At 32.3% G+C, this 14,521-nt stretch overlaps 1 protein-coding gene across 2 annotated transcripts in view; it reads right to left on the bottom strand.

The window, feature by feature from the left end:
• LOC115887727 (hemicentin-1) overlaps positions 1 to 14,521 on the bottom strand; it is a 691,696-nt gene that overhangs the window by 190,650 nt on the left and 486,525 nt on the right. For both annotated transcript variants that reach the window (XM_030907200.1, XM_030907201.1), the window contains exon 5: positions 4,697 to 4,957. In XM_030907200.1, coding sequence (XP_030763060.1) covers positions 4,697 to 4,957 — 261 coding nt within the window. The remainder of the gene's footprint in view (positions 1 to 4,696; positions 4,958 to 14,521) is intronic.

Raw genomic sequence — 14,521 nt, 5'->3', positions numbered from 1 at the left:
ACTAAAACCACATTTTCATTGCCACTTCTTTCCAGCTTTACAACAGTGTTTTCACATTAGTTAGCGGACGTTTCACTATTTGACTACCATCATCAACTTTATGTTTTTATATAGATGCCATATTAGATTTTTACACTCCTAAATACATAAATTCATTGCCATTCTAACGATGTACAACAAGTTACGCATAGTGGCTTTTAAAAGCAAATTCCTTAAAAAGTTACAAAAATCGCGACAGTTCCACTCCTGGCTACAAACGTACATAACAGCGGAAAAACATCTCCAAAAAAGTCCTACGGGTATTTCGCAACTGAAACTGAAGAAAATCTACAAAATAAAATAATCATTTTTTGTAAACACTGCTGCGTTAATCCAACGGAGACTAATTGTCAGCAATGATCTACCAATAAACAAATTTGCCTAATGGACAAAAAAATGCTTAACGTTTCTGGAAGTAATCTCTTTCCGACGCCAGAAGCAAAAAAAAAACACAAAGAAGAAAGAAAAAACTATTTAAAATATGTAAATTCATATATTCGAGAACACTTTAGTTTATTTAAAACAGATATGTCTACAACAACCCTTGACGTTTTGTTAAAATGACATTATATCAAATTAAACTTAAAAATTAACACTTACTTAATAAGGTAAAACCAAAAAGCTTATTCATGTTTTGTTCTTTAAAATCAAAGAAGCGATTGCCAAACATTACTAGCTTCTACAGATGCATGAGGAAAAAAAATATTTTTATTAGATTGTATTAAAAAAGTCTTTTTTATTTTTCTTTTAGAGGCTATCTCTTCTTTCATTATAATTTTGACGTTGTTAAAATCTATTCTGTGCCCTCTCTGTCCCAATGCTGACAGATCTTAGATTTTTTAGTAAAAGTCGACCTTTCTTAAATAATCTGTATGTCCTTTAATTCGAACATTCAAGGGTCTAGATATTTCACCAATATAAAATTTATCACATTCACATGGTATTTTGTATATTACATTTGTTGTTTGTTGTTCACTGTTCATTGGTTTAGTGTGTGATAAAATGGATCTAAGTGTACTTTGTATTTTGAAAGATGTTCGTATGTTATATTGCTTTCCTATCCTTCTTATTTTCCCCGAAACGCCTCGTATGTTTGTAAGTTGTATACAAAGTGTCCCAGAAATGAGTGCAGATATTTTAAGGAGTGGTAGATCTGGCCAAAATAAACAAATTTTCTCTTTACCATTTTTAAATTAAATTGAAAATAACCGAGTTATTTAACTTTGAAAATTTAAAAAAATAATCGCAACATTTTGAGAACCGCCGGCAGATATCGCCAACTACATCCAATTACCCGGATCAAGCCCGGATTTCAGTTAATTCGACGCACTGTGTTGCCATAGGGACACGAAAGTATAATATGTTAAAAGTAAGTCATAAAATCACAACACACCTGAGGAGTTTGCAGAGATGCATTACATTTTTAAGATTGTGATATTATTACATAAAATAAATTAAAAGTTAAATATTTAATAATGTGTTAAAAAAGTTAAATTAAAAAACTTACCCAACATTAAAAAAGATACTTATGACAGATCGATGTAACTGTAACAGTTCTCTTTTTCGATATACACTTAACTAAAATACACTTCACTGTGCTGCTTTACTTGTACATGCTATTATAATAACTACTAAAATAACAGTCCCCATTTTTAACACATTATTTTCATATAGGCCTCATCAGAATTTGAACCACTGATTTACAAAACACCTTGAAAAGCACACATTACTATGAATACCTTTGTGAATGTCTCTTATCGCCACTTTCCGAACTACTTTTAATCTTAGAAAATACATGTTTCACCCAACAATTTTAAATACGTATTTTGTTTTTTCGCTATTTTTTCTATGTATTTCAACAATTCTATCGACAGCGCAACCGTCGGGTCGGCCGTCGGCCAAGAGAGCGGCGCATCACTGGTAACTGCTCCTTTGTCGCGCCGCCGTGTCGAGCTTGCGTCATGCGAGGTTGCCGTAGTTTCAACAATTTCAAATTCAAGACACTCGAAGCAATCAAATTCTTATTAAATTTTAAAAATAAAACAGAAAAACATGAAAGAAAATAAACAAAACACAAATGAATTGGTTATATATAAGGTCACAAAAAAGAAATTTCTAAAATGTTTACGTAATTCAGAATTCAATACATCGAAAACAGCCCGACGAATAATCAATTCATTTTTGTTTTATTTATTTCCTTTCATGTTTCTCTGTTTTATTTTTAAAATTTAATACGAATTTTATTGCTTCGAATGTCTTGGATTTGAAATTGTTGTAACTACGGCAACGTTGCTTAACATCGTCGTCTGACGCAAGCCCGCCACGACGGCGCGGCGACCGGCGACTCAAAAGACCGGTTCACACGCGGCAGTTCTTGGTTGACGGTTAGGCTGTCGATGGAATTGTCGAAATACATCGCCAAAAACAAAAACCGAAATACATCGCCATCAACAAAATAGCCAAAAAAACAAAATACGTTGTCAATAATTGTGGAGTGAAACATGTATTTTCTTAGATTGAAAGTAGTTCGTAAAGTGGCGATAAGAGACAATAATTCTCAACATTTATTCATTCAGAAAGGTAAAAAGGTGTTTTGTAAAACAGTGGTTCAAATAAAACAGAGAAACATGAAAGAAAACTAACAAAACAAAAATGAACCGATTATTCGTTGGGCTGTTTTCTAAATTTCTTGAATTGAATTCTAAATTACGATAAACATTTTAGGAATTTCTTTTTGTGACCTGATTGTGAATAATATGAATAATTTTATTAAATTTATTCCAAAATAAAGTTATTTTGCAGCATAACAAAGATTTTCGTAAACGTCATAAACGTAATGTTTTAGTTAATTTTCGGTGGTTTTTGTTAAGTTTTCATTGAAAGGGTAAGTACTAAAAATAATTAATGCGTTTTTTTTCTATAATTATTAATAATGAGCACTGATAAAAGATTAAATTTAACATTCCTAATTTTTTGAGTAGAAATTTGTCTATGAATTTATAAATGTAGAACTAAGTTCCGCCGAACTATGTAGAATGTGGATAACATAGGAGGTTGCAACACTGCAAGGTTTAGATACACCGTAGGGAAATCTCAGGTGAATAAACAAGTGGCACTAAAAAGTTTTTTCAAATTTCCCGGAAAATGTCAAGAAAAATTTTAAATTTTCAACATTTTTTTTCGCAAAAAAAATCTCATAGGCGTGTTTCTGGGGTTGAACTATACTACCAGTTAAAATATTAGCACTTATTTCTGGGACACCCTGTATATTGTGTATTGTTGTCATTGTGTGTATTCTGTGTATGATTTGGGGTTTGTATTTCGTTTATTAAAATGGTAGATTGTCGTTTTTTATTAATGTATTTTTATGTGGTTTATATCTCTGTTTAGTGAATTATTGTCGTCTGAACATATTATTTTGACCCTACCATATAAACTTTTTATAACACCTTTTTCTACACTTATACGGGAAACATAACCAAATTTAACAAGAAAATTATAGAAATAAATTGTCCGTAAAATAATATCATGCTTGAACTGTTTTAAATTAATTACGTCTAAGTCGACTTTTCGATATAATAAAATTAGTAAGAATTACTCTTTTTAAATTTTATTAATTTATTCACGATTTAATGGAGAATATCCTCGTTACCGATATAAACCCTACTACAATCGTTGCTATAAAGTTTATCGGATGCCATAAAGACACCCCCAATATTTCCCGATCGCTTTACGCTCATTCCATTTAGTTCAGTGCTTATTTATCGGGCACGACCATCCGCTCGCGATAATCAAATGAATTTACGACTCAACGTTCGGATAATCCGGCTAATTCATCAGTCAAAACAGCCGTTGCTGAAACTATTATTGCTGTAGACGGCAGTAAAGGGCAATGACATAATAGTTATTATTTTACTATTGAAAATACTACTGGGATCAATTATATGTAAAATTAACTCTGGCTGTCGCGACCTCGACATGACAAATCGACACCAAAACAGCGATATCGCTTGAAGTAACGTAATACCTTATGATAAGACGTATCTTACACTCAGAAAAAAATGCATTGTAAAATGCACAATCTTCTTCTTACAATGCCATACTCTATACAGAGCGTCGGCTACCTCTCACATGTACTTGTGATGTGTGTCATCAGTGTTTCACAAGTACAAAAAAATGCACAATAAATACTTCTTTTGGCAAAGTAATATTTCGCTAGATGATGAGAATTCAGACGTAGAGGAATACGAAGTCAAGCTAGCACAATTGTTAAAAAAGTGGAACTTACTACAGCTTGTACCAATATAAAAGGTAAAAAAATATATTGTTGAACATTACAGTATATTCTACAATAATTTTAAAATGTGTATCTTATCCTTCCCTATAACTTTTGTATTTAACATTTATTTGTAAACCTCCAAACAAATGATTAAATGGAAAACTTTGTATGTTCACCGACACCTTTTAAAAGTGAGCTAGAAATCCTGCCTTCCGGAGATATTTTTTTCTCGGTTATTAGGTTCATTTTAACTCATAAATTCCATAGGTTAGTTTTTTGGCTCACCCTACTGTACAGTTTCCGAATATTCGTTATGCATACTATATTATGAAGCTCAAGTTAGAAAAATACATAATGTGTAACTAGTATACTACTTACATTTGACATCTACTTGTACTCTGATAGGTACAGAATCCCCAGCCTTATTCCTGGCGTGGCAAGTGTACAGCCCGGAATGCTGCCTGATCGCCGGACTGAACTGTAGCAATTCCTGCAAGCTAGCAGGTTGATTCTGGCCTTCGCGTCTCCAAACGACCGAAGCTTTGGGATTGGCCGTTACCACGCATCTGATCGCTATGGAATCCTTCAGATCTTCGATGTCGGTGGTTGGGATGCCCACTAGACGAGTTTCAGGAACAACTGCAATAAAATAAAAACACTTTTATAAAGTAAGAAAAAGTTTTTTGCACAGTTCATTTGTATCGGATTCTCGTTTATTTTATTGTATCACACTTAGTTTATGAGTTTTTATTTCTGGTTAAAATAGTTTTTTAATTCGATATAAGATTAATATAGCTCGGGCATCTGCAAAGGTGAGTAATGTATAGTTTTCGCTTCTTTGATTATCTACCTATTTATTTTTTTGGTAATCATTAAAAAAGCAGGAAATCGTAACTTTTTATAAAAATTGGTATACGCTCTATTTTGATGTCGTAGATCAAGAATCTGAACTTTTTTTGGCGGTCTCGCCGTTTTAAAAGCCAAACAAAAATACAGGGTGAGTCTTAAATAAGTGTAAATATTGTTAGGGGTAGTATATTTCGACCCCAGAAACACGATTATGAGGTTTTTTCGTGATTTTTTTTTAAATTTGGAATTTTTTGAAAGAAAATTGGATTTTTTAGTTAAAAAAAATAATTTCTTGATAATATGGCAACATAGGTAGTAGATTTAATTTACAAAAAAAAACAGAAAAGATCCAGTGGTTCTCAAAATTTAAACAAAAAACTTTTTTTTTTTGAAAATATTCAAAGGAAAATAACCCGGTTATTTTGGACTTATTTGAAACGGCAAAACTATCAGCCCCGAAAATGTTTGTACTTATTTAAGACTCTACTAACTACTGGACTAATTATATTTTTTAAAATTTCTAACGTTTTTAATGTTTTCTCGCACATTTTTTGTTAATCATTCAATAAATATTCAGGTTCTTGCTATTTTCTGTTACTTTTTTAACAAATTCTATACGTGAAACATGAATTGGAAATTTGGGAAAACAAATTGGTAAAACACTCCGAATTTGTTAAGTCACATGTTAGTGACCTTTAAAGCCACGTTGCCAAATCTAAATTCAGCGGATACATAGATTCCCAGATTAATAGAGGAGGAAACTCTTTTCCGCACTACAAACAAAAACTGTAGTATAACAACTCAGGGTCGTTCAACAAAGTTGAAGAGGTAAGTTTTTGGCCAACTGTATACATATACATATATACATACAGCCGTTACTCGCTGACGAGTATTCGACACACATAAAGAAAATGGTCACGCAAGGCGTTTTCTTTCATGAGCTTTTCTGTGACTGAAAAGCCCGATACGTGATGTTATCTGCCTACCGCACTCCGGACATTCAAAAATCTCATTGCTTTGTTGCCTCTCTACTTTTTGGTTGCCGCTGTTAACTGAGTTTACAACCCTTCTCCATTGAGTTCTATTGTGAGCTGCTTTTTCCCACTCATTCTGCATGTTAATTCCCTTTAAATTTTCGTGGAAAATGTCCTTGTATCTTTTCAGTTGTCCACCCGGCCTCCTCTTACCGTCCACAAGCTCACCGTAAAGCAGAGATTTTGGTATGCGGTTTTCATCGGTTGGCCAACTGTATAACAAATAATAAAAGAACCTACGTTGTGTTAAAAATATTTTTATTGTGACCTATCTCGAATGCGCCCGACAGAAGGAATATTTTCGGAAATTTGAGGAAAACAGGTTATGTAAATCAAACTCTAAATTTGTAAATATCCCTACTTATTTTATTAAATAAAATGAAAAGAGTGCCGTACTCTGCTTGGAATTCACAAGTAAAATATTACTGTTCCAAAGAATAAACTAAGAATTAACTTAATGTGAAGTTCTTGGTGTATTTCTATATTATGAAAGATGGCACTGATATAAGAATTTTCTTGGTTATAAAGTTTTTTTTTTCTCGTAGCAATTCTGGTTTATAATTCATTTCGTAAAGCCAATATTACTACTGCGAAGAAACCGTCCCATTGCACACTGAAAATGTTTTCTAGATAATCTACATCTATTCCTATAGTACTTAGCAATGTGCTTATAATATATAGGACTGAACTAAAAAATATTTTGTCACATCGACTAATTGATTTTCAGGAACTATTATCTCCCTTTACTGTCAATACTTATTGCAACAAATTAAACTAAAATAAAAGTTTTGTTCTTAACTTAGCGTAACTGTATTAAAAATATGGGTAAAAATAGAAAAAAATGGTCGTCGTCGTATCCTTTTTCGGTTTATGTTTAAAAACCTGTTCCGCTTCACCATCTTTGTATTGGTCGTCCAATACTTCTCCTCCATTTGTTTTTATATACTCTCACTTTTTCTTCTAATGATTGTATTTTTAGTTCATTTCTTATTGTGCAATTTCTTATTCTATCTTCTCTACTTATTCCCTTTTATTTTTCGTAAGAACGCCATCTCCGTTGTTCTGAGTCTTTGTTCTTTAACTTTTGTGGTAATCCAGGCTTCACTTCCGTATAATACTATCGGTACCGCTAATGTATTAAATAGTCTTACTTGCGTTTCTAGCCGTGCTTTGTTTTTAATAGTTTTTGCGATAGTTGACACATTGACTGGAATTTATTTACTTTTTTCATGTAGTCATTATCTTTATCATAGGTTATGTGGTATCCAAAAAAGCTGAAGTGCGATATTTGCTGTAGTGGTTTATTTCTTAAAACTATTTTGTTGCGGATTCCGTCTTTGCCTCAGTGTACCATCACTTTTGTTTTTTTGGTAGATATTTTTCCATCATATTTTGTTATTATCTTGTCTAGGAGATGAACCTGCCTTTGTAAGGTATCCTTGTCTGGTGCGACGATCACTTGGTCGTCTGCAAACAGTAGTATATTCAGAAAATATTGTCGGTCTATTGGGATACCTCTTTGTGCTATTTCATTCCACTCTCTTATAATCTGATCCACATTGTAAAATCTACCAGGAAAAATGATAAATATATAGGTTAGGTTAGGTTATCCCTTTGAAAAATTTGAGATGTTTTAATTTAAAGTAGTTGGAATCCATAAATATATTTTGAACGCCCTGCAGCATCTAACTAAATGTTTTTACATATATCTTTTTCTTCATCTCTATAAAACTCTTCTACCAAATTTTAGTAGTCTAACTTCACAAACAATGGCATTACGAACAATTTTTTACAACAGTGAAATCTAACATTTGTTTAAACAAATTCAAATATTACAAAAACTAGTAATTTTAGGTATACAACATTATATATAAAAAAGTTAAGAGAATCTAAAAATAAAGGAAAACATAGGGTGTTGGTAGGTACCTGTCATATGTTTTTGAAGCATTCTGTATACACCGTAATCATTAAAACATATTATAATATACTTAATATCATCAAAAAGAACACTTCTATTACAAAATGACAGTAATTAGTATGGTACAAACACTATTTAATGTACATTTTATTACTTTATTCTATAGAGCAATCGAAACTTGTATCGTCGAATTTAATATTTATAATTTTCAAGCGACTGCAAATATTTGACCGTGGCTATAACGAAATGACCAGAAGCCTCACGACCAGTTCCACAGACAAATAGAATTAAAATATGTATATATGCCGTGGCCAATTTGAATTTTAAATGAGGGCCGACATTGTTCGCTGGCAAGCGCGCCCGAAATATTAAGCGAAAGATATCTATATCGTTAAATTGGTATTATTTCGGAAAGCGACAAGAATTAATTAATGAGTTAACTATATTTTAAAACGTTATTACCGAACGTGGGAAATTTCATTGCCGCTGCAAATTTAAGGATGGAAATTTCGTTGTACGTGATTTCTAAACTGTTTTAAAAAATAATTAAATATCAGAGATTAGATTTTTGAGGTGGGTAATGACCTATTTCACTGCGGTATTTAGTGTGGCTGCAACCACGTCCAGTAATCCTTCTGTTAAAATATAACAATTGGTTTTTATATATAAAAACCAGCTACCGTAGCATTTAAAAACTATATTTTTTTACTTTTTAGATAGACCTAGATTTCCAGAAATGCATTTTAAACAAAACTATAAACATTACTTACAATACTTAAATATTCTAGCAATAATACATATTTTTAAAAATCATAACTTATATTTTTGCAAATCCCATCTAGTTTAATCTTATATAGTACCTACTACTGGTATATAACAAAAAAAAAATATACTATTGCTCATTTTCAGTTTCATAATTTGTATGTATATGAAACATTTTTCTCTACTGGAAAATAATTGGCTAAAACGTAACTAAAATTAAATAACTGCGGTTTTGAATAGTACAACACAAACTGTTTATTTAAAAAAAATTAAAAGGGTTGCGGATGTCTGTAAATTTAATTTTCCCATGCATCAAAACCAAAAATAATTTTATTAACACAAGCGCAGCTATTTTTATCCACCACAAACATTATTTCTATAAATTTTCCCAATTTTTCAACGCATTTTTTTCGCAACGCTTGTCCCAAACAGTTTATGACAGTGCAATTGCCTTTATTAAAAAACGAATTAATGTAAATTGACAGGAGTAGAGTTTTATTCTCTTTTTATATTTGACAACAGCGGAAACTGAAAAAAGTATAAGCATAATTTATTATATTTTTTTTATTTTGTGCTATTTAATGTTATTAAATTCTAATATTAATTTCAATTTAGTTAAAAAGCTGCAAAAAGTAGCTTGAATCATCATCAACATCATCATCATTTTCAGCTTATTCAACCATTTCCACTTACGGTGTAGCCTCCCTCACATATTTAGATACTCTCTTTGTAGTTGGGCTCATTGTTGTCTATTGTTGGCTATGCGGGCCGAATTTATCCCTGTTAATTTCCTAATATCATGGTTTCATTTCATCTCAGGTTTGGTCTTCCTCTATGATGATGTTTCTAGATTCCTCGTAGGTACCATGCTGTAATCTTTGTGGTCCATCTGCTGTCCGTCCTTCTTGTCAGGTGTCCTACCCATTGCCACTTGAGGGATTTAATTCTGTGGATGACATCTATTACCTGGGTCTTTAGTAGTATCCACTGTACTCTTTTACGGTCTTTTTTGGGTATTCCCAGCATATTTCGTTCCATTGAGCGTTGTGCGACCTGCTGTTTCCTTATAATGTCCGTTTTAAGTGTCCAGATTTCGCATGCATAGATCATGACTGGTAGTACACATTGGTCGAATGTTTCCTTCTTTAGATAAAGTGACATTCTAGATTTGAATACGATTGAGTTTCTTCCATAAGTACTCCATGCTAACTTACCCAAGTAGCATTTGGACGTTATCTAACGTCGGGTATACGTCGCGTTCAATAAACCCGACGTCGGTATCTGACCTAATAGGGAATGTAATTCTACCAAATACCAACGTCATATTACGTTGAATTTCAGTTACTTAAAATTCGTCGCTAAGCACTTCCTTTATGTTTGGTTTCAAATTTGCTACCAAGAATATATAAAAATTTTCCCAAAGAAAACTACCTAATTACAAATAGATTCATAATCACTCCTCGAATATAACTATAAGTGCCTAACTCATTTCATATTATAATAATTCTGAATCATTAATCCAGACATCAGTTTTGTCAACGGAAGTCACTTTTTTGATATATCTGATTAAAATACTCTGGAAAACAACGAGTGCCTTCAAAATTACGTAGATTTATGAAATAAAATAGATATGTTTATTTCATAAATCTACCTAATTTTATAAAAAAAGTAACTCGCAAAATATTTTTTTTAATTTCTAGCTGGTTTAATCATAAAACTGTACTGTGGTTCCCCCCAAACTCATCCTTATCAATATTATTCTACTAGAAATCGGAATGAATATAAATCTTAAAAACAAAAAACGATTTTAAAATGGTTGACAATCGGGCACTTGTAAAGAATGGCGGATTGCTCTGTCCGACTTAATATGAACTACCAATATACCAATTCCAACCGGATCTCCAACCGGAGACGTATCCTATTCGGAAAACGGGTATACGTCGGGGTAGTTCAAGTATATGTACGTCGTGCAAGCCAACGTGAGAACGACGTTGGGAAATTAATAAAAATGGTACGTTGTCATTTTGTACGTCGACAGATCGTCGGATTTACCGACTCGGATCCAACGACGTCGCTTTGAATAGGAAAGCGACGTCCCCGGTCGTATCAGCCGCACCCGACCTAAATTTGCACAAAGTCTGACGTCGCTTCACGTCAGATTTAGTTCGAAGTCAGATAGATGCTACTTGGGTAATTCTTCTGTTAATTTTTGGTAATAGAGATCCCGAGCTTGTATTAGTAGCAATTTCAATATTGGCAAAAAATATTCACGTCTTTGAACAGGGTGTTCTATTTTCGTGTGTTTCATAGCGTTTCTCATTTATGAGTAGAGATACAAATATAGGTGGTTAGCTGAAACAAATGATCTCTGTAATACGTATAATAAATAATTATACAATCGCATAAAAAAAATATCTGTATTAGTACTCACCATAAATGTCCTTCCTTCAGCTTTTCAATTATAGTACTATAAAAACTTGAAGAATGCTTAAAGGCAAAAACAGCAGAACAAAATCCAAACAATAAAGTAAGGTTATGTTCTCATATTTGATAGAATATCAAATAAATTATGGAAACTTTTCAGACACAAAACGGGTACGAAACCTGTAAATGTGAGCCACATCTGTTTCTTAAAATTTGTAACACTAAAATATTTATTGTTATAGCTTATGTAGCGAAACCATATTTTGATAAAATGTTTCGAAACAAAAAGCGATTTATGTTACGAAACATATGTATCAAAAATGTGACGAAACTGTTTCGCAATGTTTCTCAGCAGATATTTTGTTTCGATTTTCTGTGTAAAAATGCTACTTGGGATAAGTTTGAGTCATAGTTCTAAAATGACAGCTACCAGTAAAAAACGGGAGGGGTGTGAAAATGCAAGATTTTCAAATTCGCCCTGTATTTCAGGAACTAAGAGGTCTAGAACAAATATTTGTGTAGTATTTTTAGTTTCATAAAAATGAGCATTGTGATGCGTAATAGTCTAAGAGCTGGCTACATAAAAAACCTTATCATCGTTAATGGCTAATTTTTCTTGAGAAGTATCCTTTTGTGTAGCCATTATGAAAGAGTCATGTCTGCCAGCGCAATCCCGGGGCTTAAAGCGGGGGCGGCCAATCGAAAGGGTGAAATTTTGACACTAAAAATACAAGATACACGTGTTATAATTGCGAAAAAGCTTTTATCTATTATTGAGAAACGTGGAAAATTGTTGGCAGACATTTTTCTCGTCTCTAAAATGCCGGCAGATAACGCGGTATAAAATTTTGAAATACAATTATGGGATACATGCATGCCATAATTATTGAATGTCATTTATTTATTTTAAAAGCCGTATACAAAAGAGTAGACCAAAAGATCGTGGCTAAATCAGTATAGATAAATCATGTATACGATTATATTATAAATATATTTTTTTATGATTGCAATAGCAGATATCATACATTTACTATTCTGTCTCACTATTTGTATCTGACTGATCGTATTGCAGATCCTCGCTTTCGCAAACGAGTATTCCCTTGAGTCGATATCTGCACCGTAAAATTTTTGTAGACTTCACAGTATTATGTTTCAATTGATAACTACTATATACTTTAGAAAACTTTTTAGAACTACCTATTCACCACAAATTTACCCACGGTATAATTATTTCTTAACCTACCATGCTTACGGGTTTATACGTGTATGGTTACGATACTAAAAGCATGACTGCAAATACAGAAAAAAACAGGTGGCCAGCAAAGTTATTTAAAAATAAATCAATTTCTTTTTAAATTTTCAAACTTGAATAACTCGGATATTTTGGACTTTTTTTTTATTTTGGACGTTTGGAAAACGGTAAAGAGAACATATGTTTCTTTTGTCGAGATCTACCAGCTCTGAAAATATTTGCACTTATTCAAGACTCACCCTGTATAGTAATATCGGGTTTTTTGATAACTGTCTACCGCTGATTGAGCCACGATTTTTTGTCTGCCCTTTTGCATACGGCTTTTTAAATGAAAAACATGGCATTCCACCAATCGGCACGCATGTATGCGATAATTTTTTTTTTCAAAATTTCAGCCTATTTCGCGTTGTCTGCCGGCATTTTAGCCACGAGAAAAATGTCTGTCAACAATTTTTCACGTTTCTTAATAATAAATAAAAACTATTTTCGCAATTATAACTAGTGTACCTTATAATATTTTTAGTGTCCAAATTTCACCCTTTCGATTGGCCCCGGGATCGCGCTGGCAGACATGACTATTTCATAATGGCTACATAAAAGGATACTTCACAAGAAAAATTAGCCATGTAACGATGATAAGGTTTTTTATGTAGCCAGCTCTCCGTCTATAAACCTCATTTTTGTATATCTGTTGATAAACGAGAAAACTCATGGGACAAAAAAATTTGGACTCCTGTACTTTAAAAACCGTAAAAAATCTGATACGAACATATTCCATCGACAATGTCTGACTATTTTTCGTAGACCGTTAATGTAGCTTTAAAAAAGCAGTAAAAGGTACGCGTATAATTTAAAAATATCATTATTTTCGTGACATTTACGGTTGATTGTTACTTTTTCTCCACGTCCCCGTTTAATATGGCTTTTTACGACGGCTATTTCTTGTCGTAAGTAATTTTTTTACACCAGAAAATATGTCCATAGGGCGGTTAAAACGTGAAATGTTGCAGTTTCCTTTCTTTCCTTTTTTATCAGACGATGCGTTCATAAAATTGGGTAAATTATGAGACGGCGAGCGTCATTATTTCTCTTTTATAATTACTTTAAATTTTATTGCCTTCGCAGCTATATTCTTAAAATATGAAGTATATTTTTAACTTCTCTCTTTATGTTAAGTTTTTATATTTCAAAAGTAACGTCAAATGAATTAACACACACTCGCTAAATTAGTTTAATATCTCTTATTTAATTTATTAGAAGGGCTATTTAAAATGTGTAAATGGAAGAATTAGAAAACTTCTGTTTTTACATCTGTTACAACCTATTATGTATCATTTAAAGGAAAACACCCTTTTCTATAGGAGATAAACATAATAATTTCGTATGTAAATTTTACTAAAATGTAATTTTACGGTCAGAACCATGTTTCCTGAGCATTTTGTTTTTTGGATCATGTCAATACATGCTTTTGTTAATTTTTAAAGGCGAAATGAACTTGTCACCAACAATTTGCAATTTTTTCGATTATCATTTTTTATTAAAGTTATTTTTCAATATGACAAGCCGGCTTTGGTGATTATTGTGAACTATATACTACTATAAACTGTCCATCATGTTCGACGTTTGGGTAATGCTTGGCAGGAGGGTTAGAGGTCGTGAAGCGGTACCAGCTTCATTAAATGAATTTTGCTTGGTTCTTAAAGAAAAATCGGAAAGCATAACGCAACATAAAATATGCAGCCTCAATGACAGTATGAACGAACGTATACAAGCAGTTATAGCAGCCAAGGGAGACATCACAAAGTAGTAGGGTATATTTTACCATTTTTTTCCTGTTTGTATACTTGAGTATTACAAATGTATTCTTTAATATCGTTAGTTCTGTTATCGTTATTAATGTTTATTAAAACCGGAACTGTATCGTTAGTCTTTAACTTTTTTTTTAATTTAGTATAGTGTATTCA

Source organism: Sitophilus oryzae, unplaced genomic scaffold (genome assembly GCF_002938485.1).
Source record: "Sitophilus oryzae breed Bouriz unplaced genomic scaffold, Soryzae_2.0 scaffold_614_pilon_pilon, whole genome shotgun sequence".
NCBI classification, from domain to species: Eukaryota; Metazoa; Arthropoda; class Insecta; order Coleoptera; family Curculionidae; genus Sitophilus; species Sitophilus oryzae.
Note: the sequence above shows the minus strand (reverse complement) of the source record. Positions and strands in the feature narration are given on the sequence as shown.